Source organism: Triticum dicoccoides, chromosome 1B, assembly GCF_002162155.2.
Source record: "Triticum dicoccoides isolate Atlit2015 ecotype Zavitan chromosome 1B, WEW_v2.0, whole genome shotgun sequence".
Classification (NCBI taxonomy): domain Eukaryota; kingdom Viridiplantae; phylum Streptophyta; class Magnoliopsida; order Poales; family Poaceae; genus Triticum; species Triticum dicoccoides.
In genome coordinates, this window is record NC_041381.1 from 8,293,145 (window position 1) to 8,314,211 (window position 21,067).

At 47.7% G+C, this 21,067-nt stretch overlaps 1 protein-coding gene across 7 annotated transcripts; it reads right to left on the reverse strand.

Annotated features, from left to right (window-relative positions):
* Nucleotides 1–7,581: 7,581 nt before the first annotated feature.
* LOC119315235 lies at nt 7,582–16,356 on the reverse strand. Of its 7 annotated transcripts, none has more exons than XR_005152658.1 (7): nt 15,966–16,356; nt 15,424–15,875; nt 15,265–15,319; nt 13,817–13,949; nt 9,983–10,092; nt 9,793–9,878; nt 7,582–8,257 (listed from the first exon to the last, which is right to left on the reverse strand). XR_005152658.1 is itself a non-coding variant. In XM_037589907.1 (4 exons), the coding sequence occupies exons 2-4, from the start codon at nt 10,081–10,083 to the stop codon at nt 9,568–9,570; spliced, it is 336 nt and encodes a 111-aa protein (XP_037445804.1). In that variant the 5' UTR covers nt 10,084–10,092; nt 13,817–14,289; the 3' UTR covers nt 9,369–9,567. The 7 variants fall into 7 exon arrangements, 1 of the variants encoding a protein (XP_037445804.1); XR_005152650.1 differs by lacking the exon at nt 7,582–8,257 and having other exon boundaries at nt 9,369–9,878; nt 15,424–15,523; nt 15,740–15,875; XR_005152654.1 differs by lacking the exon at nt 7,582–8,257 and adding an exon at nt 9,369–9,672.
* Between the last annotated feature and the right edge of the window lie 4,711 nt (nt 16,357–21,067).

Sequence of the window (21,067 nt, forward strand, 5' to 3'; positions counted from 1 at the left end):
ACAACGGTGGTGGGTGGGTGAGGTGGGGAGAGAGAGAGGGGTGGGCCGGGCTGGGAGAGAGAGAGAGGGGTGGGGCCGGGCTGGGAGAGAGGGGAGGAGATTTTTTTTTAGAAGAAGAGAGGGGAGGAGATAGTCCGACTTCTTTGCCATTAGCCAGCGGATGGCAAAGGCCCATATCTTTGCCATCAGCCAGCGGCTGGCAGATGGCAAAGAGGTGGGGCTACTGGGCCGTTACAGCGCCGTCATCCACTGGGCCCTACCCACTTCTTTGCCATCTGCAAGCAGACGGAAAAGATTCTTTGCCATCTGCCAGCGGATGGCAAAGATTCTTTGCCATCTGCCAGCGGATGGCAAAGATTCTTTGCCATCAGCTGGCGGATGGCAAAGAACTGGCTGATGGCAATCAGGTTCTTTGCCATCTGTCAGTTCTTTGCCGTCTGTTTTTTGTAAGCAGATGGCAAAGATGTTCTTTGCCATCCGCTGACAGACGGCAAAGAGCTGACTGATGGCAAATTCGCTCTTTCCACTAATGCAACTAGTCGAATGCCCGTGCGTTGCCACGGGCTCTGAAAATATTTTGTAATAGTTATATAAAGATAATGCATGTTAAATTTTACACATACAGACAATATAACACAGACACAATTAATTAATAATTGAAGTCCACTTCACTTGCAATGTCCGCGAACTTGGTTTTCTTGGGGGCAGACATGATTATTTCCATGAGCGTAATATCTCTATGAATACAAACATAGTCTGTCAACATGATACAAAAATGAGCTAAATTAGTAAACAAAATGAGCCAAATTAGTTGAATACAAAAGGAAGTATGACAAAGGAAAGATCAATAATAATATTGAAAAATACCTTGTACGATAAAATTGAAATTGGCATCCTTTTTTTTGATAGCTATGAGATATCACGGCTTTCACATCATTATGTTGTAAAAAACTTGTGAATTTTTGGCCCTTTTCAACGACGTCGCTTCTGAACATTTAGTGATGGATTCTTTTTGTGCATCTCCAAAATCCATATCTATGTCTCCTATATTCTGGAAAAAAATACACATTTTTGTATTATCGTGTATCACTTTCTATCTCTGATGAAATATAAACGAAATTTTCTACTGCATCATATAAATAAAAATATATAATGTATAATAAAAATAAAAGTGAAACTAACACAACTGATTTATTTTGTAAAAAAGAAAAGCTTTTTCATATTATTAAAAAAAGATGTTGCATTTCTCTTGGGGAAAACAACCAACAATAATGTTCATATATAAATAAGTAGTCATCTAAACTTTCTTAAATCATTTTAAATTATTTATATACGCTATGGAAAATTGTCCAACAAAAGATAGAAATATGCAAGCAAACCAACATAAACCAAGTATATTTGGTTTCTTCTCTCAATTATTTTTGTGATACTCTCAATATAGCTAATAAGTATAAAAATATTTATTTGTATGAACCATGTTTAATACATAATTATATATATATACTTTAAATTTTTTGTGAGGTATATATATACTTTAATTATCTATGTTTTCTCGTAGAGCAAACGTTGCCGATCCAAGGCCCAAATTAGCTATCCAGCACAGCCCTACGAGCCCCCAATCTAACACCTAAAAAAGGGAATCCTCACTCAACCTCTCTCGCTCCCGGTCTCCCCTCCCCCGGGGACGGCGCATCCGCCGTGCGCGTCGATGAGCTCCTGCCGCAACCGCGTGACTCCGACCATCGACCACCGCATTTGTCGCATGCATCGGCGGTTGCCACGCGACGAAGATCGCCGGTGGTCCCGCAGCAGTCTCGCCTGGAGGAGGACGATAGGTCCATGGCGATGTACGCTCAAGTCAGGGCCGGCTCTGGCCCAGGGCAGTAGGGGCGACGGCCTGGGGCCCGGCCGAAATAGGGGCCCATGTCTGGTATACAGTATGTACGTATGGGACATCATAGTAGAGGAAAAAAAGGCCCATCTACCCAGGGCACACAGCTAGCCCAGGAAGGTAGCCAGCCACGCACGGAACGAAATCATCCTGAATCGTCATTTCCTTTTCTTTCCAGCGATTCTCACCCTGATTCACGCACTGAACCGTCGCCGTCTCGTCCAGTCGTCCTGATCCAGTCCGGAGTCCCTGACCGGCCGAGGTCTGACTGCATCACTGAAATCCCTAGTTCCCTGATCACGTTGTGTACATCTCGGCAAGAAATTGTGGGAAAGATCAAGATCAAGAGGTAATCTCAGATCAAAATTCTATTTCTATGAAACCATGGTGGGCGACTCTATTTTCTCGTGCTATATGTTCTTAGGCTAAAATCTCAATCCGGTGTCTGATTCTTCCTTTGCATCGCTCATAACTTGCAGCTGCATCCATTGGTAGTGTAACCATGTTGCCTAAAAAGCATCCATCTGGTCATCAGAAAAGAACTAACAAGAAACGAGTACAGAAGTTGATTCGATCTCAGAGAGGGGCTATGAATAAATTCGTGTTGTGGAAGGATACTGATACGAATTCTGCGCAATTATATATCACCAATGGTGAACAACCAGATCAGACTGAGAACACAGTTGGGGAAATCGTGCCGATGTTGATGCTAATCAGAACACCCGAAATTTTAGTGGCCATGGAAACATAGATGAGCAGGCTTCTTCTTTTGATATTTATGATCCTAGAACTTGGAATATTCTTGACAATAAATCAAGAAACATTCTCATTGAAAAAGGACCTACAAGGGAGTACAATCTTGTGTTTCCCGTGGATAAGAAAGGCAGGCATTTTTCATATGCTTACTACTCAAGACAGCTAAGGAATGGTGAGGCCAGTGATCGGAGGTGGTTAGTGTACTCTAAACATGTGAATAAAGTTTATTGTTTTTGCTGCAAATTGTTCAAATCTGAAAACAGCAAAAGTTTGCTAGCATCTGAGGGATTGATGGATTGGAAACATCTTAGTGAAAAGCTGAAATTACATAAGAACGGTGCTGAGCATATCACTAACATGAATACTTGGAATGAGGTAAGGTTGAGGCTAAGTAAGAAGGAAACAATTGATAGAGATTTGCAAGAAGAGATTGCAAGGGAGAAGAAGCGATGGAGACAAGTTTTAATTAGAATTGTTGCTGCTGTGAAATTTCTTGCTAAACATAATTTGGCTTTTTGAGGAGCAAATGAGAAATTATATCAAGATAACAATGGGAACTTTTTGGGAGTAATTGAAATGATGGCAGAATTTGATTCTGTAATGCAAGAGCATCTTCGGCGCATTCAGAATAATGAAATCCATCATCATTATCTTGGCCATAATATTCAGAACGAGTTAATTTCCCGTCTTGCTTGCAGTGTTAAAGATTCTCTCTTGAAGATAATTAAGGATGCAAGGTATTTCTCTGTCATTTTAGACTGTACACCTGATGTGAGCCATCAAGAACAAATGACTCTAATTGTGAGATGTGTAAACATGTCAAGTGCTAGTACAAAAATAGAGGAGTTTTTTCTAGAGTTCATGAAGGTCGACGATACGTCGGGACTTGGACTTTATAATGTGTTAATTGATACACTTGAATCTGTTGGTTTGAATGTTCAAGATGTTCGTGGACAAGGGTATGACAATGGTTCGAACATGAAGGGAAAAAACCAAGAGGTACAGAGCAGATTGCTAGCAACTAATCCAAGAGCATTGTACATGCCGTGTGCTTGTCACAGCCTGAATCTTACTCTCGGTGATATGGCAAAATCTTGCGGTAAAGCTATAACTTTCTTTGGTGTTGTGCAAAGAATTTACATATTGTTTTCAAGCTCTACTAAGAGATGGCAGCTATTGCTTGATCATGTTCCAAAAATGACAGTTAAGTCTTTGTGTAACACTCGATGGGAGAGTCGAATAAAGAGTGTTCATGCTATCAGATATCAAGCACCTGAGTTAAGAAAAGCTTTATTGGAATTGAAGAGAACTTCTACTGATGACGCCAAGACTAAGAGCGACGCAAAATCTTTGGCTAATGCACTTGAGAAATTTGAATTTATACTGGGCATGGTCATCTGGCATGATGTTTTGTTCACTGTAAACATGGTGAGTAAGAAATTGCAGTCTAAATTCGTGTGTATTGATGTTACTCTTAAACAGATTGAAGGTGCCATCTCATATTTTGAGAAGTACATAAATGAAGGCTTTGCTACTAGCTTGGATATTGCGAGATCTATTGCAATCGACATGGGTGTACAGCCTTTATTTCCTGTAAAGCGGCGTATTACCAGAAAAAGACAATTTAATGAAATGAATGGCAATGAAGAAAATGACCAGAATCAAGAAGCGCAAGAAATTGAGGTGGAATCATTTAGAGTTAAATACTTTTTGGTGATGATTGATGTTGCAATTGCTTCCTTGACTAGTAGATTTGAGGAACTGAAGTCATTTGGGAGCATATTTGGATTCTTGTTCAACTCAAAAGAATTGAAGTTGTTGGGTGATAATGATCTAAGAAAATGTTGCACTAATTTTGTCAACGGATGTTGATTTAGATGATTTTGTTTCTGAACTAAAAGTATTACAGATGACATTGCCAAACACACTCATGTCAGCGGATCAGATATTTGAGTTTGTTAGAGCTGCGGATTGTTATCCAAATGTCTCAATTGCTTATCGTATCCTCTTGACTGTACCGGTCATTGTTGCATCAGCTGAAAGGAGTTTCTCAAAATTGAAGTTACTGAAAAATTATTTGAGGTCAACAATGTCCCAAGACAGACCGAATGGTTTGGCCATGTGCTGCATCGAGAAGAATATGTTGGACAGTATTGATCTTGACATTGTCATTGATGATTTTGCGTCAAAAAATGCACGGAAGTCTCGCTTCTCATGATTACTGGAGGTTTGCTAGCATGCTATTTCTATATTCTTGTTTGCATTGTAGCTTCTATGATACTTGAGTTTGAACAAAGGCAAGAAAAAATATCAGATATTTGATTCTAATGAAAATTTACTACTCTTTATGACATTATAATATATGTATTTGTTCGTGTATCGACCAAAAAAAATTCTCTGTTGGGCCCATTGGTGAAGTTCGCCCCGGGGCCTTCGAAATCCTTGAGCCGGCCCTGGCTCAAGTAAGAGGACCGGCCCCAGTGGTGGCGGCCTTGAGCACCGGGATAAGTGCAGGTAGGGCTGGACGTCCGAGCGAGCTTTTAGGCTCGGCTCGAAGCTCGCTCCAGCTCGGCCCGTTACAGCTCGGCCCGGTAGGATAATTAGGCGAGCCGAGCTATGAAAATAGGCCCGATTCTCGACCGAGCCGAGCCGAGTTTCGCCCGGTCCAGCTCGGGGACTCGTTGAGGCCCAGCCCAAATTCGCATTAGGTCACAGCAGAGAGAGAGCACGCACGCGACGCGGTTTCCTCGTCCTTCTCCCTTTCTCTGCCCGGCGCCGCCACCCCTCTCCTCGCCGCGCCGCAGGCTGGACTCATCGGGCTTGGCACCGATGGCGACGGCCGACGCCGCCTTCCCTCACCACAGCGGACACAGACGGACGCGTCTCCCCTGGTTTCTCACCGAACGACAGGAGCAGGTAAGCGATCTCTTCTCTCCTTCCCATCCTTGGCCCTAGCTCCCTGCACTGGCGCACACACACACACGAATTAGATGGATGGATGCTTGTGGTTTCGGCTGGAGGGAGCGGCTAGCTAGGAAACGCGATGGATGGATGCTAGACGAGTTTGATGGATGGATGTTTGTGTTTGTTGGCTGGAGAATGCAGCTAACTAGGATGTATGCTATGCTGCACGAATTTGATTGATGGATGGATGAATTTGTTTGTGCTTGATTGTGTAGAGTGATTAGTGATTATTATCTATGTAAATTTTATTGATGATTGACCATTTGTTCTTCGCTGATGTATGCAGAGCCCCACTGTCGCAAGAATGGACAAGGAAAAGGGGAAGTAGAGGAGGAGGAGAAGGAGAAGGAGAGAAGCTTGGTGTCCATTATGAAGACTAAGCCGCTTGTCCCAGGAAGCGGAAGGGCAAGGGCAAGGGTTGTGTCGCTGCCGAGGAAGCGGGCCAAGGATTACAGCAATGTCCCGCTCGCCGAGTTGTTATTACGGGTAAAAAAAGCTCCTCCGCCTTAACGTCTCGCTGACCCTGCCGATGCCAAGAGCCGCACCAACCCCACCGTCCGCCACTGGACGGCAGATCTCAAGACCTCTGCCTACCAAGCCGACCATGTCCTCGAAAACTTCCGCTATGCGGCGCTGTGCCGATGACCACATCCGCGGCCCCTCCTCCGTGAGTCCTCGTCTCTATTTTCAGTTTAATTTGGAAATGGAATTTCTGTTTAATTTGAAAGTGGAAGCCCCTTAATCTATGGAAATTGAAGGCTTTTAATTTTACTGAAATTAAAGATGGTACTGTCTATCTCTGTTGTTTGCATTCAGTTTATAAGTGACTACAATTCCTGGCTACATAAGTGTCAGTCTGTCAAGCGTCAAGTGTCAAATTTCAGAGGACACTTGAAATCTAAGCATCAAAGAGGTTCGGTTAGTCTGTCCAATGTCAACTAACACTTGAGATATTTGTCAAACACGTTCTGTAGTAGAAACGGAATCCTACGTCTTCACCGGTATGGTTGTGCCAAGTATGTGTGTCCAAGCTCCTGTTTTTGCTGTTTTTGCTATCCAAAGGTCAAATATATGTGTGTGCAAGCTCATGTATGTGTTGTTTTTGGTATCCAAAAATCAAATATAAGTTTGTACAAGCTCATGTATATGCTGTTTTTGGTATCCAAAAGTCAAATATATATTTATACAAGCTTATGTATGTAGTGTTTTTGCTATTAAAAATTCAAAAAGATGCGTGTCCAAGTTCACGTGTGTGCTGTTTCTGTGTGCTAGGAAATGGAGCATGATAAGCAAGCGGAGAAGGATTATGAAGAGGAGGAAGAGAATGGGGAGGACGAGGATGAGCAAGGTACTCTGTTTGAGGAGGAGGAAGATTCTTCTCATTTTGATGTCAAAGCGCTAAGTGTTATGCTATGCAAAATTGCATTGTTTGGCTGTCAATGTTCAATATTTTTGTTGTATAAAGTTCAAAGGAGGAGCTGTCCAAAATTCAAAAGCCATGATGTTCAATTCTTTCTTAGTCATATATATTTGTTCCATTTCTACACTTTTCATAGAAGAAAGCTTATTTTTTCATCACTATGACCAACTTTTAAACCATAGACTGCTAGATGTTGCGTTTTTAGCAATATAAAGTGTTTTTTTTTCAAATTATGGGTTTAATTGCTGTAGAAGATCAAAACTAGTCTTTAAAAACAGGTTCTGTTACCTCCTAGCTGTAATGGCGCCAGCTGGCTCATGAGCCGGCTCGGTCTGAGCCGAGCCACAGCAAAAGCGAGCCGAGCCGCCTAAAGCAGGCTCGTTGGCTGAGCGAGCCGAGCCGAGCCGAGCCGCTTGAGAGCGAGCCAAAGCCAGGCTCGGATCAAACTCGGCTCGGCTCGGCTCGTGTCCAGCCCTAAGTGCAGGTTGGGGATGCAGGAGAGGTGCAACGCGGGGCTCGGGGCTCCGACGAGCTGGGTGCGGCACGACGGACAACGACGGACGCAGGGACGCGTTGATCCGGGCGCGGGTGCCCAATCCGGTCCCGTTCCGGCCGGATCCGCAGCGGTGCTCATCTCCGGCGAGGTGGTCGGTGACTCGCGGGACGACGGCGGCGCGAGAGCAAGACCACGGGAGAAGCTCATCTCATGGGGCTGGGGCGCGAGGTCCTGTTGGCTTCAGTTGTCGGTGGCTTGACGCAGGGGTGGCGGGGGTCCGGCATCATGGAGGCTCTTCGAGGGCGAGGAAGCAGACGGCGACGACAACTTTGAGGCCAGGGAGAGGCACAACCTTTTTTCTTTTTGAGATTCAGAGTAGTAAAGCTACTGTGCTGAAACCACAAATTCAGAGATCATAAGCGGGCGGAGGCAGTCCGGTACGTCCGCAATCCTCTCCTGGTCTTCCGAATTCCTGGCCAACGCTGCAAGCCCATCAGCAAGGGCATTGCACAATCTCCCCACGCTACTAATACTGTGATCCGAGAAGTTTGTTAGTGCTTGCTTGATGTCTCTTAGCAGTCCATAGCAGGGGGAGAGGGACTGCTTCCCTGTCATCAGTTCCTTAATCCGAATTTGGCAGTCCATGGCAGTTCCAAAATCACGGGGCCCTGTATATCCTTGAGAGCATGCAGCCCAATGAGGGCCGCTTTTGCTTCGGACTCCTCAACACCTGCGACAGCACCGGCAGAATATTCAGAATACCTCGCAAGAAGTGCACAACATTCAGATAGAAATAACAACATTTTTTTTCCAACCGGGCTCACACCCCTTTCCATTAATTTTGCAATCAACGGAAATACATAGGTTCAGTTTCAGCATGTCTCTAGGAACCATATCCAAAATAAGATGACCACCAGAACCCAAATAGGACTAAAAGGGGTAGAGCGAGCTGGAGCACCGCCAGGAAACCCACAACAGGAAGACCCTAGAATGGATCAACCGCCATGGGGCGAAAACCTGACGACACTAACAAGCTACTATCCTAGACAGCAAAGTATATGGAGGAAACTACGCAGCCACCCAGGAGGGGCATAAGGCAACTGCAAATCAATTTCTGACAAACACCAGAACGGGCATCAAACCCCAGTGGAAGCGACGAAACTGGCGAGATGACCAAGCTAGCCAATCTGAACTTCATCTCCATCCCTCAGCAGTATCCTCCCCTGAGTGTAATAGAAATCAACCGGGCTCACACCCCTTTCCATGATAGAAATAACAACATGCCCTCTGCTGTCCCTTGCGACAGCACCTGCAGAAAATTCACCCATTTTGCTCCAACTACGAGGCTACAGAATTTAGTTTGATTGATCCCAAGGCCGGCCCTGTCCAATGCAAGTGCTGCGTTTTGGGGCAGCGGGGCTGCTGTACCACAATTGCACCCACACCTTTTCCTGCTTCATGATCGCCACTCATTGCCGCCGATTTAAATTCTTCAGAATACCTCACAAGAACTGCACAGATTCCATAATCGATTCTTTGCCCACACTGCGAATGCAGTCCTCACGCAGGCACAACCTTTTTCGTGGTATTCTTACAGATCAGTTTGTATATACTTTGCAGTTTGCTTGCAATTTTTGTATCTATTCATGTGACTGTCATAGTGGGTTAGTTTCCAATGCTTGATAGATGAATTATCTATATATTTTTTCAGTCCAACAATTCAGTGCGCTCTTAGCGCTTTGGTGTCTTTGGTTTAATCGCAAAGTGTGTACACTTGGTATCGGTTCTGTCAAAATGAATACGGCAATAACTTGGTTGGAAAAGGAACTATAACATAGCAGTGGGCACTCAGGGAATATCAATGCACAAAAGGACACCATTGTTAACACAAAACAAAGTTCTTCTAGTACCTCAACAAAAATGCAACCGATCCTCTAGATTTCAATAGAAGGACTATGAATTTATGTCACTCTGAAAGTCATATCTCTCCATCTCCATAAACAAATTACATCACAGGAACATACCATCTAGTATGAAACTTCAGACAGGGGAATAGATTGAAATTAAATTCCAATCCGGGTGGCTGCCACCTCTGAGATATCCACCCTTACAAACGACCAATCCTCTGATTTTTGTTGTTGCAAACTGCACTAAAGAGCTTTTTGAATCACGTGGTGGATCAAAAGGCCCTAGAAAAATATCCCAAACAATATCGATAGATTGATGTGCAGACGTGAACATATTTAAAGGACGGGGAAGACGAACCAGCAGTAGTCTTCTCTGTGATCATTTGTGTAGCCACCATCTTGACCTCATCTTCTGTGAGCATCCCATCAATGTTCATGTTCCACCTGTTAATGTGAGACACCCAAAGGAAAAAAATTATCAGTATGTTAGATTGACTTAAACTGAACATAGCTTAGTCCAAGATGTGGTCAGTAATCTCCGTCTAGACCTCTCTGAGCCGATCCTTGTTAATGCCTTCATCTGGCTCAATGTTCCTCTGCCTCGACATATCCCGAACAGCTTGTCAGCAAACTCCTTGGAGTTCTCCATGCCTTGGATCTGAGAAGCATGCCCAATAGAAAATTTAACAATTAAATGGCACTGCAAAAGTAATTAGAAAGTCTAACACATTTGCACAATTACTGTATCATGAAACCTGTAAAAACTCAGTTACTGGACGAGCATACAAACTGAAAATCCTACTGTTTTATATAATCTTCACATTCCATTCATCAAGCAGATAGTAGCAATCATTCTAATAAATCGAATCAAAACTTGGAGACTCCCAATTACGAAAAGCACAAGCGTCGAACAAATTGAAAGTTAAGTTGGCTGAGATGGTTGTGCCCTCCAATTCCAGTCTGATGGATCGTGGGTTCTAGTCCCCCTGTTCGCGACATATTTTTCTCAACCCCACCTTTGTTTTCCGCCATCAATCATTAAAAACTCAGGAGTGCGGGTAATCAACGGATTTGCCGGGAGTGCGGGCGATCACTGGATTAGTGGGGACATAAGCAAACAAGGAATAAAAAGGCAGTTCGAGCGGATCTATTGCAAAATTCCTGTGTTTAGATTTTTTGCGTTTTTGTATAAAAATATTTTATATATTAATATTAAACATATATAAACAAGAGTGGAACAAACCGAACTGTTTTTCCCACCCACACAGCCTTGCCCTCTCCTAAAAAAAAGTCTTATCCCCTAAAAAAAACCATGCTTAGAGCATCTCCAGCCGTTGGCCCCCAGGAGGCACTAAAAATCGCCCCCTGTGGGCGCACCGGCGCTAAACTGCGCGCTGAGGGCGTGATGCCCCCCAGTCGTGGCGCCCATGGTTGTTTGAAAATTTTAAATACGGCACGAACACGGCGCAAATTCAACGCAAACTTCGGCGAGTTCGTTCAAATTTAAACATATTTTACAAAAAAGAAAAAAACTACTTGGCTGCTTCTCGCCGTCTCCCTCGCCGTTCCTCGCCGCCTGCCGCCCCCGTCCTTGCAGTTCTACATGCCGAGGAGGCTGTAGAACCGCGTGTAGTCGCCGTCGTCGTCATCGTCATCGTCGCCGCCTCCGCCGTCCCTGCTGCAACCCTCCCCCGGTTGGCACGGCGGATTGGACGGTCCTGGGGCGTCCTCGTCATCGTCGCTGTCGAGGATTACGACGCCGTGCTCGTCCTCGCGCCCACGTTTGCAGGCGGCTATCTCGTCCAGGGCCCGGAGCTGCCGGACCATCTCGTCGCGGAGGTAGTCGTCCCGCGCCCACTGTAGGGCCTCCTCGTCGGAGAAGCCGGAGCGGTCCTCGTACTCCGCGGGGAGGCCGGGCTCCGGGTTGGGCGCGACGAGGGCGAAGCGTTCAGAGGGGGGGTGGAGTCGCCGATGCGGACGCCGGAGCTGCGTGTGCGCCCTCTGGCAAGCGTCTCCTGGGGTTCCGACTTGACGGGGCGGAGGCAGGGAGAGCCGGACGAGCGGCCGGACAAGGAGGAGGACGCCCCGGTCTGCTCCATGCGCCTCGGCATCCACGAGCTCCCTCGTCAGCGAGAGAAGGACCAGGGAGCAGGGTACTCGAGCCTTGGCGTGTTGCCGCCCTCAATGTACTCGAGGACGGCCTCTAGCGTGCGGTCGGGTATGCCCCACCACCGGCGCCGCCCCTCGGAGTTGAGCCTGCCGGAGGGCATGACGCTGTTCGTGGCCTCGAGCTGTTCGGCGTGGCGACGGCGGAAGTAGGGCTCCCAGAGCGGGCTGTCGGGGACGTACCGCGGGCCTTCCCTCGCTGCCCGCGGCAGGGAGGCGCGGATAGGCGCGATCTTCGCACGACGCGCCGCCCCGGTGGGTGGTGGTGGCACGGGGACGCCGCCGGCGCTGATCCTCCACGCCCCGGGCACCCGCATGTCCGGCGGGACCGGGTACTCGGCCTCGAAAAGGAGGCGAGCTTCGTCCTCGTGAAAATGGCGGCGGCCGAAGCCGTTCGCCGCCGCGCCGTCGCCTGGGAAGCGCTCGGCCATGCTTTGAATTGGAGGGGCGAGAGGAGGGGAGGAAGGGGGAGAAACGGCGCGTCGGCGTGGAGGCTCTGTGCGTGTCTCCGGCGCGCTGGGGGGTCGGCTTATATAGGCGGAGGAACCGCGTAGTACGCGTGGCCGCCGCGTTACGCGTGGCGGGCGAGGGACGCACGTCGTCCGGTCTTCACTACGCCGCCCGTGAGGCATCAATGGAGGCTGACCGGCGCGGCAGCACGCGCAGCTTTGGCATTGATTCGCCACGGGAAATGAGGCGATGAGGACGACGAAGCGACGAGAAGAGAGGCGAGTCGCTGGCAAGGAGGGCCCGCACTCTTTCGCGCCAAAAATGATTCGCCCGGCGCCCCCGAGCGCCCCCAGCGCGCCGGGTTCGGGTTGGGTCCGCCGGCGCCAATTTCGGCCCGAGCCGGCGAAAACTGAGCCCTTGGGGACACGACTGGGCCGAATTTTTGGCGCCGGCGGCCGAAAAGTCGCCTGGGGGGCCTTGTTGGGGTGCGGCTGGAGATGCTCTTATCCTCGATGCACAGGACAGCGGCTAGTTCCTCTCACTCTCTCCCTCTCACAGCCACTCCAGTCGATGGCGCCCCTCCCATCGACGGCGTTGCCCGACCCTTCCTCTCCCCGCAAGGGCGTTGCCCCGCCATCTCTCCTCCACGCCACAGCTCCGCCCGCACACCTCTCCCCGCGACGGCGTCACCGGCCTCCTTCTCTCCCCGTCAACTTCTCGCACCGCCGTGTCGAGGCCAATCCCACGCGCCCGCCGGTCTGGCATCCTGGGCAGCCAGAACCAGATGGTAGTTGCAGAAGGGCTCACGGCTCTCCGTACATGCCGGCCACGTAGCTGTACCATCCGGATGTGGGTGGGAAGACCACGGCGCCCTTGTCGTCGAGCCCGGTCTTCTACCCCACTCAAACTGCACTGAGCACAGTCGCGCTGTTGCCTCGTCAATCTCCATGACAGGCCACCCCAGGCCGATAGGTAATGCACCAATGTAGCCAATTAATCTCTGAATTTCCAAAGTGTAGAATACTTCTTTTCATACCTTCTTATTTTTGGAGAATACAATGTTGTTCTGAAGTACCACCAGGCTAGTTCAGAAAACGGGTATCAGTTATTTGCGCAATGTATTCACATATGCCTCTTCTACTGTACAATGTTCTTTTTTCTTGTGAGCTATTGACTAAAATGGATTCAAGGATATACATAAGCATATGAATGCAGACATACAGATGCATTATCCGGAAAAAGAAAGATTCAGAAGTATTAGCGATGCCATCTGTTGAAGCTAGACATAAGTACCTGGAATACATTGGAGCCATGCTCTTCATGATATAATAGACAGCTATGTATCATCTTCCAGACACAACTAAAATTTATTTGCTAAACAAGCAGGGCATTACTCAAGTGAGCTGATGAAGTAAGAGGAATCCAGAGGGGTGGGATTTGCACTGTGTATCACTTTAAGCATAGTTGGCCGCATCGTTGGCTCCTCTTGAAAGCACATGTACTACTTGCACCAAGAGGTAATTTCCAGTTAAATTCTCTCCCTTACCTTAGTTAATAGCCTGGGTTGAAACCGTAGTTCCTGTTGTTAGCTAGATTTTTCATTTTTGTGTGCTAACACCATTGTGTTTAAGAACATGTTGTGATGTTCGTTCTGATTTGTATATAATTTTTGTATTTCTGCAGCAAGAATTTAACAGTAGAAAAGCCGTATCAACTATATGTATGCCCCAATGCGATCAACAACAAGAAATTATGCTCGCAATTACCTGGCACTGGCACTGGAGTCATTCGGGAAGGATGCTCAAGATTAGGAATGTCACCAAGAGGGGCTCGGCTAGAGTTATCACCAAGAAGGGATCGGCACACATTTGTCGCCTCCATATCTTCAAGCGTCATGGTCTGTCGGCGCTTGTAACGAAATAAAATAAACCATTATTATTTCTGTGAACTGTACACATTAAATATATACTGGGCCAAAATCTAACTTTGAAGCATGTGATCAGGTTAGGCGAGATAATCTACATCTGCACTATTAGATTAGTACATTGTCATATTTTGCTTCAATGAAAAACACAGCATCAGTGATACAACTTTGTTTCACTAATTGATCAGTACATATGTTTTTCAACCATTAGGTTTTTGACCAGGTATATTTGTCTTTAATGGAAGGACAGACACAAAGAACCATTACATCAAGAAGCTATCAGGCTTGAGGGTCTCACATATTTTCACGACGCTTTCTGAAGTGTAAGTTACTAAGTTGAAATCTGTTCTCTCAGCACTATTTTATCATGTATGATATTTTTATTCTTTTTTTCCCAGAACTTATCTCTTTCCTTGTGTTGGAAATGATATTTTATATGGTTACTTGACAGTATGAGCCAGAGCTATTTCCTAGTCTAATTTCTCCTAGGTGTACTCTGCTTTCTGGTGTCTGATTTGATGACAAGAATATTGTGTCGACGGTCAGCGCCTGGATTGTAAATTGGACTTGAAAGCAAATAGCTCTCTAGGCACGCAATGCAGATTATAACCCCAAGGTAAAATCATTATCCTAATGCATTCTTCATGATGTTGGCTTTTTCCCCCTACTGGGCCTGTGATGCTATATTTCCAAAAACATCCAAATTTTATCACTTTGCTAGCATCCACATGTCTTTGTGAATCTTGCTGTGTAGATGGTGGATGGTAAAAGAGTAGAGACTTCGTACATGGGTTCTTTTGTGTACGTACCCTTCTGAATTTGTGCTCTTTCGCTGAGAAATTAGAGAAAACAGCTTACTAAATAGTTTTTGATCGAATGGTGAGTTGAGACTCTCTACCTGACTACCTTTTAGGCTTTAGCATGAGGGTAAAGGTTATTCAAAACATGTAAACGGTCAACTAAAAATATGAAGGGTTTTTTTTGGTGGGTAATAATATGAACGGTTATACCACAAAAAAGTCATTATATCTGGAAGCTGACAATCAACCTCAGGGAATCTACAAACTAAAGCATGCGTGACATCCACCTAAACAAAATTTAGACATGTACATTGCACACACAACCAATTGCTGCAGGTCACATGTGATGTGAAGACGTGACTGCAAAGTTAATGTGTATGACTGCAAGAAACAAGACCGTAATGTATATAACAATAATAATAAAACAAAATGTGAAATACAAAACATCAATGCATCCACAGACGAAGAGAAATATGAATAGCTTACTCACCCCCATCGCTGTTGGCATCGATTTGTTTTAATTTAATTTTTGGGCTCCTTGTTTCCTGCATCCAACCGTAATTCTGTTTAGATGTATATATGCATGCACGCAGCACCACGCATTTGCATGCATCCATATGTTTCAGATGATGATTGTGCACAGGCATACCTCGTTGGGATAAATCTGCCCGTGGTACGCCACAGCAGCTGGAGGTTGGTCCGGCTCGCAGGGCCATCCGCTTGTGCAGGTAGCAGTCATACGTCCGCCGCTGCACAACCTCATTAGCATTTTTTTACTATCTATCATTTTCAAAGTCAGCAAACATCTTATACTACTAGTAGGAGCATTTGACTGACTCACTCCGGCAGGAAAGGAGTGACATCATACTGAAGAGAACCAAGTTGTGTCCAGAACAATAAATACGTCCAGAGCAATCTAGATTTGATGAGATGAGATGAGATGTGCACGGGGGTAGGAAGCTCACCACGCCCACGTGAGGGGGGCAGGGTAGGACCGTAGGAGTAAGCAGAGCCATGAGGGAGGGAGGGAGGGCTCGTGCGTTCAGTCGTCCTGCTGCTGCTGCAGCTGCAGGTTGTGCGTCCAGATCCGGGGCAGTCATCCTGCACACAAAAGAAAAGAAACCAAGGAAGGAATCAAGAGAAGGGGGAGATGATGAATTCGAGGAAGAATGTCCGCAGGTACACACTCACCATAGCCGTCAACGGAGATCCGCGGTCGCCGGCGCGCGTCCTTGAAGGTTGAGGCGTTGTCCTTGAGGGTAGGGTTTGGGGCGTCTCCGTCCGTCCATGGCTGCTGCCGGGCCGGGTCGGACCTCCATGTCGGACCTCCCTCGGAGGACGGACGCGGATCAGGTCGACGACGGCGCGCTGATGCCGCCGTGGATCTGGGTGCTCCCTCTCCCTTCCCTTCCCTCCCCTTGCCTTCCTTTCCCTTCTCTTGGGATTCCCTTGGGAGAGGAATAGAAGGTTGGGGGCGGCGGCGCAGGGGGACGAGGAGATCGCGGGTGGCGGGGTTAGATTGGGGTGCGGCGGCGGCTGCGACTGGAGACGAGAGACGAGGTAGGGCTAGCGAGGGATTGGTTCTGTCGTGACGGAAAAACCAGCACAGGGGAGGTGGTGGACGGAACCAAAATAACCTACGAAAAAAAACCGGACGAAAGTGATGGGACGAAAATTGACCGGTGGAGACTATCAACTGCTCCATTAGGAGTAGAGATCACCAAAACTTAACTGCTGGAGGTTGACGTAATTTTGGGGCAGCCCAATAACCATTCCAGAATTTCTAATAAATCCTAAAGGCCCACTTAGCCCATTCATGAAAGGCAACACATTACTAGTTTAGTGGGAGTTGGACCTAAGCTGCCAGCGTCTCTTTCATTGTTTGGGTTTCTCGTGTTGCTGCCGCCGTTTGAGAAATTTAGGTCCCCTCACCTTTGGCTGCCATCTCGGCGCTGAGAGGTGGGGGGACCTCAGATCTTCAAGACCTCTATGTCCTTCATCATCTTCAAGTGATCATTATAGTTTTGTGAGAATAAATTTCCTCTCATTTTTTGGGTGATGTCATGAGATTAGAGAATTTTCTGTCCTTGTAGATCCGATTATTCAGATCTGATGAGTTTATGTTGTAGGGTCATGCATTTTTTGTTGGCCTGATTCTTTGTGGAGATGAAATCTTTCGTCGACACCATGATGAAGATAGAGTGATTCGACGGCCTGCACTTATAGGGCATCATGCCTGGCCCAAGTACGTTCATCGATCTAAGACTTCCCATCATTTTGGATGGGGGACTCAAGACGCTTTCAAAAACCAATGTTCATGCGGATGAAGGAGTGACAGACATCATTACTCTTGTCTAATTGCAGCCTCTTTACTGAAGTATTTGGAGTATTTCTCCGAGCAAAGATTGACGTCGTGAAGAAGTTGTTTTCAAGATATTTCATTGTAATTCTTAGTCATAAGAGTTACTTTGTATTTTCTTGGATGGTAGGTCTAAATCGGTGTACCTGTATTTGTTATGAGTATGAATAAAGTTACAGATGTGTCTAAAAAAAGTAGGAGTTGGACATCTTGTTTCCTCACATGTATGAGAATGAGAAGAAAAGAGACGTACACGCGCACTCCTCCCCTGCTGGCTGCCTCGCCTCGTCCAGACGCGCGCCCCTCCCACCTCTTCGTTTCACTTCTATCGCTGCCACATCACCAACGACGACTTCTTCCCCGACATGGGCGACAATGTCAATGCCAACGCCAATGTTACAGGCACTGCTCAGTACGTGTTCGTGTCTTTCCTGTTGAAGATCATGCTAGAGTTTATTGTCCTAACTTCTGTCCTAGATATGTTCTGTTCATATTATCTACATCAGATGCTATTTGCATACTCTCTGTTAGATTGTATGGCTTGTGTTATCTTTGTTATTATAGTCATGTTTTATCTACTGTTTTTGTTAATAAAATCTATAATAAATTGCTCTTATTTCCAACAAACTTAACCATTCATAGGAGTTATTCTGTGAAGTGTGGATAGTGCAAACTGATAAAGTAATAAGAGCTCAGAAAAATAATAAATACGTACTATTATATCTTACACGACCCGGCACGATGATAAAGCTACGATTTTCCAACAGATCTGTGTCTCGGAACTCATTAATATTCATATAAATCAGCCATGGAGCCGCCATTTCGTTAATTCACCGAAGCTCGGTTCCAGCCGACCTTCCAGCTTGAATGGACCACCGCTGGGAGGAGGTCACATGGGCACCCCCTAGTTTATGGCAATGTCAAGCTGCTATTGTTAATTTTGTACTTAATCCGATCCATATTAAGTGTTGCTGGTTTAGTACGGCATTAGTATAACTTTGTACTAGCAATTAATATAATCGAGGGAGTATTAAATTTTCACAAGTCCATAAAAAATATTTGCATGGCATGAGCATTCAATTCAACAGAAACTGCAAACCATCAATTTCATTTCAATTTTTCACAAGTCCATCATCCCGGGCTCATCGTGCGATGTGAAAATAGGAATCTCCTGATTTGTAAAAATCAGTTCAGGGATCTCATGCACCTAATCGTCCCCAGACACCAAAGCCAGTCGACGGTCGCCATGAGGCAGGATCTCATCGATGGATATTCCCGAAGAGCAGGGAGACGTCTAGGGGCGGCAGTGTTGATCGTAGGGTGGCATGAGGCTCACGATGGCTCGCACATTTGTGGTGGAGGGCGTGGTCGTGACCACGACATCATCAATTCATCATGCACATCCATGTGTGGGCACGAGGGGTAAGCCATTGCTCGTCCGTGGAAGGTACGAGGAGGAGGGCTTTACGCTATCATCCTCCTTCTGCCTTCATCTTCCTCCTCGAGCTCCAGCACCCATGCGTTTTTCTCATGCCTAGTCCCAAAGAGGTCATGCATTTCACGTGCCGATGCTTCTGACGCCATGTCCGGAGAGGGGAGGCAGAGCCATGAGGTAAAGGAGACAAGTGCCACCAAGAGGCCTGCGGCGGAAACCAAGGCCTCGTCTAAGACGAAAGGGAAGTGGAGGCCCTCCATAGTGAGCCAAGACCAGCTGAATCAACTTTCTCAGGATGGTTACCTACCACCATCGAAGCATCCAGTCGCCAGCTTCGTGCTCGTCACCAAGGGCGACGTTTCTTTGTTTGCGAATGTGCGTCGGCCTCGCGCAACCGAATGGGTGTGTTTTGTACCTTATCATGTTCGCGGTCTTGGCTTCCCGATTCACCCCTTCCTGTGAGGCCTCCTTCACTTTTACGGCCTTCAGCTTTACCACCTCGCTCCCAACTACATTCTACATATCGCCTGCTTTGCCACTTTCTGCGAGGCAACCTTGCTGGTCAAATTAACCTCTCTGGCTGTAGGTCAAAGTGATGGACGACGACCTCGCGGGCCCACAGAAAGCGTCACACGCGAGTGAGTGTCCTAGGACAACCACCTACTACATGTGGCCCAAACATGTATGTATGAAAGGGTTGTCTAATGTTGTAATTAACGAATTCACGACTTTGATGTGGCACCTGCCTCGCAAAATGGTCAATCCCACACGGTGGCTCATGACTCGTAGTGTACTGCCAGACCTTCTGTGCGGCGAGCCGTACTTCCGGCGAGTTTCGGGGGTCACCGGTATTGTACCGGGACCACCGGAAGGGTCCCTGGGGTCCACCGGGTGGGGCCACCAATCCCGGAGGGCCCCGTGGGCTGAAGTGGGGAGGGGACCAGCCCCTGGTGGGCTGGTGCGCCCCCCTTGGGCCCCCCCTCCTGCGCCTAGGGTTGGAAACCCTAGGGTGGGGGGGGGCGCCTCCACTTGCCTTGGGAGATCCCATCTCCAGGGCCGGCGCCCCCCAGGGGTCCTATATAAAGGAGGGGGAGGTGAGGGCAGCCGCACCCTGAAGTCTTGGTGCCTCCCTCCCCCCTTGCTACACCTCCTCCTCCCGTAGTCGCTTGGCGAAGCCCTGCCGGAACTCTGCTGCATCCACCACCACGTCGTCGTGCTGCTGGATCTTTATTAACCTCTCCTTCCCCCTTGCTGGATCAAGAAGGAGGAGACGTCACGCTGACCGTACGTGTGTTGAACGCGGAGGTGCCGTCCGTTCGGCGCTAGGATCTCCGGTGATTTGGATCACGACGAGTACGACTCCCTCAACCCCATTCTCTTGAACGCTTCCGCTCGCGATCTACAAGGATATGTAGATGCACTCCCCTCTCTTGTTGCTAGATGAACTCATAGATTGATCTTGGTGAACGTAGGAATTTTTTTATTTTATGCAACGTTCCCCAACACTTTGGTGAGGCGGTGATGGTACACCTAGCGCCGGATCCATGCATCATTTGGGCAGACGCATTGGATTCCCCGTGGAAGGAGTTCGAGCGTTGCCGTTGCCATCGGGCAGCCTCCTCCCGGGAGCGGCAAAGCGCAAGCTGGATGGCCAGCTCCTCCTAATAGCAGCGTGGGATGAGTTCGGGGTTGACGGATCTGGAGGTGTAACACTGGGATCCGCCTCCTGCCATGCCGAAGAAGGCCATAAGATCGTCGGACGGGAGCTTGGGTGGCGGCATAGAGTGGAGTAAAGTGGCTAGGGCTTGGTCCGGCAAGCGGATGGGGAGGAATATATGTGGGGTCGGGTGGGCCAGCGTGGACCGGGACCGACATGGCGGACGCGCCTGGGCGCCCCATATTCTTCCTAGATTTGGGCTGGATATCAGGGGTGCTGGTTAGCTTGGACGTTTGAGGCCCATCTGGATAGTTTTTCTTTGACCTGGCCGTTCGTCCGGGCGTTTGAGGTGGGTTTGGGACGCCCAGGTGTAAATGCTCTTAGACCATGTAGTACCTTGAGGAGGATGGTGGGTCCATGGAACAACTACAGCCTCTCCATTTTGTTTGGGCGCAGGGCGATAACGGAGTTATCTCTGCTCCTAAAGAGGGAGTCGTTAGTCTCCCTTCCACGGGTTTTTTGTCTTACCTCCCATCTTTGTTTCATTTTTTCCGTCTCTTTTTCCACCACCGTCTGTTTTTCCTCATCTCCACCTTGCATGTAACGAAAAAAAATATGTTTCATAGGTCGATTGTCAAGGTCCGAGAGCCGCCGCCGCCTTCATTGCGGACCTCTAGGTCGCCGTCCGGACACACCGCCGAGGTCCGCAATCACCGACGTTGAGGTCCGAGAGGAGCTGCCGCCCCCTTCATTCTGGGCCTGGACGCTTCATGGTCCTCCTACCTCTCCCTTTCCCCTGCCCTTCTCTCCCGCTTCCAACCTCACTCGCCGCCCCTGCCTCT

Excerpts from the sequence above, each read along its gene's own strand:
- LOC119315235 (XM_037589907.1), bottom strand. The coding sequence starts at position 10,083 with ATGGAGAACTCCAAGGAGTTTGCTGACAAGCTGTTCGGGATATGTCGA. Across the intron at positions 9,879-9,982 it reads ACAAGGATCGGCTCAGAGAG|GTGGAACATGAACATTGATG; the intron begins GTCTAGACGGAG and ends TCACATTAACAG. Across the intron at positions 9,717-9,792 it reads CACAGAGAAGACTACTGCTG|GGCCTTTTGATCCACCACGT; the intron begins GTTCGTCTTCCC and ends ATATTTTTCTAG.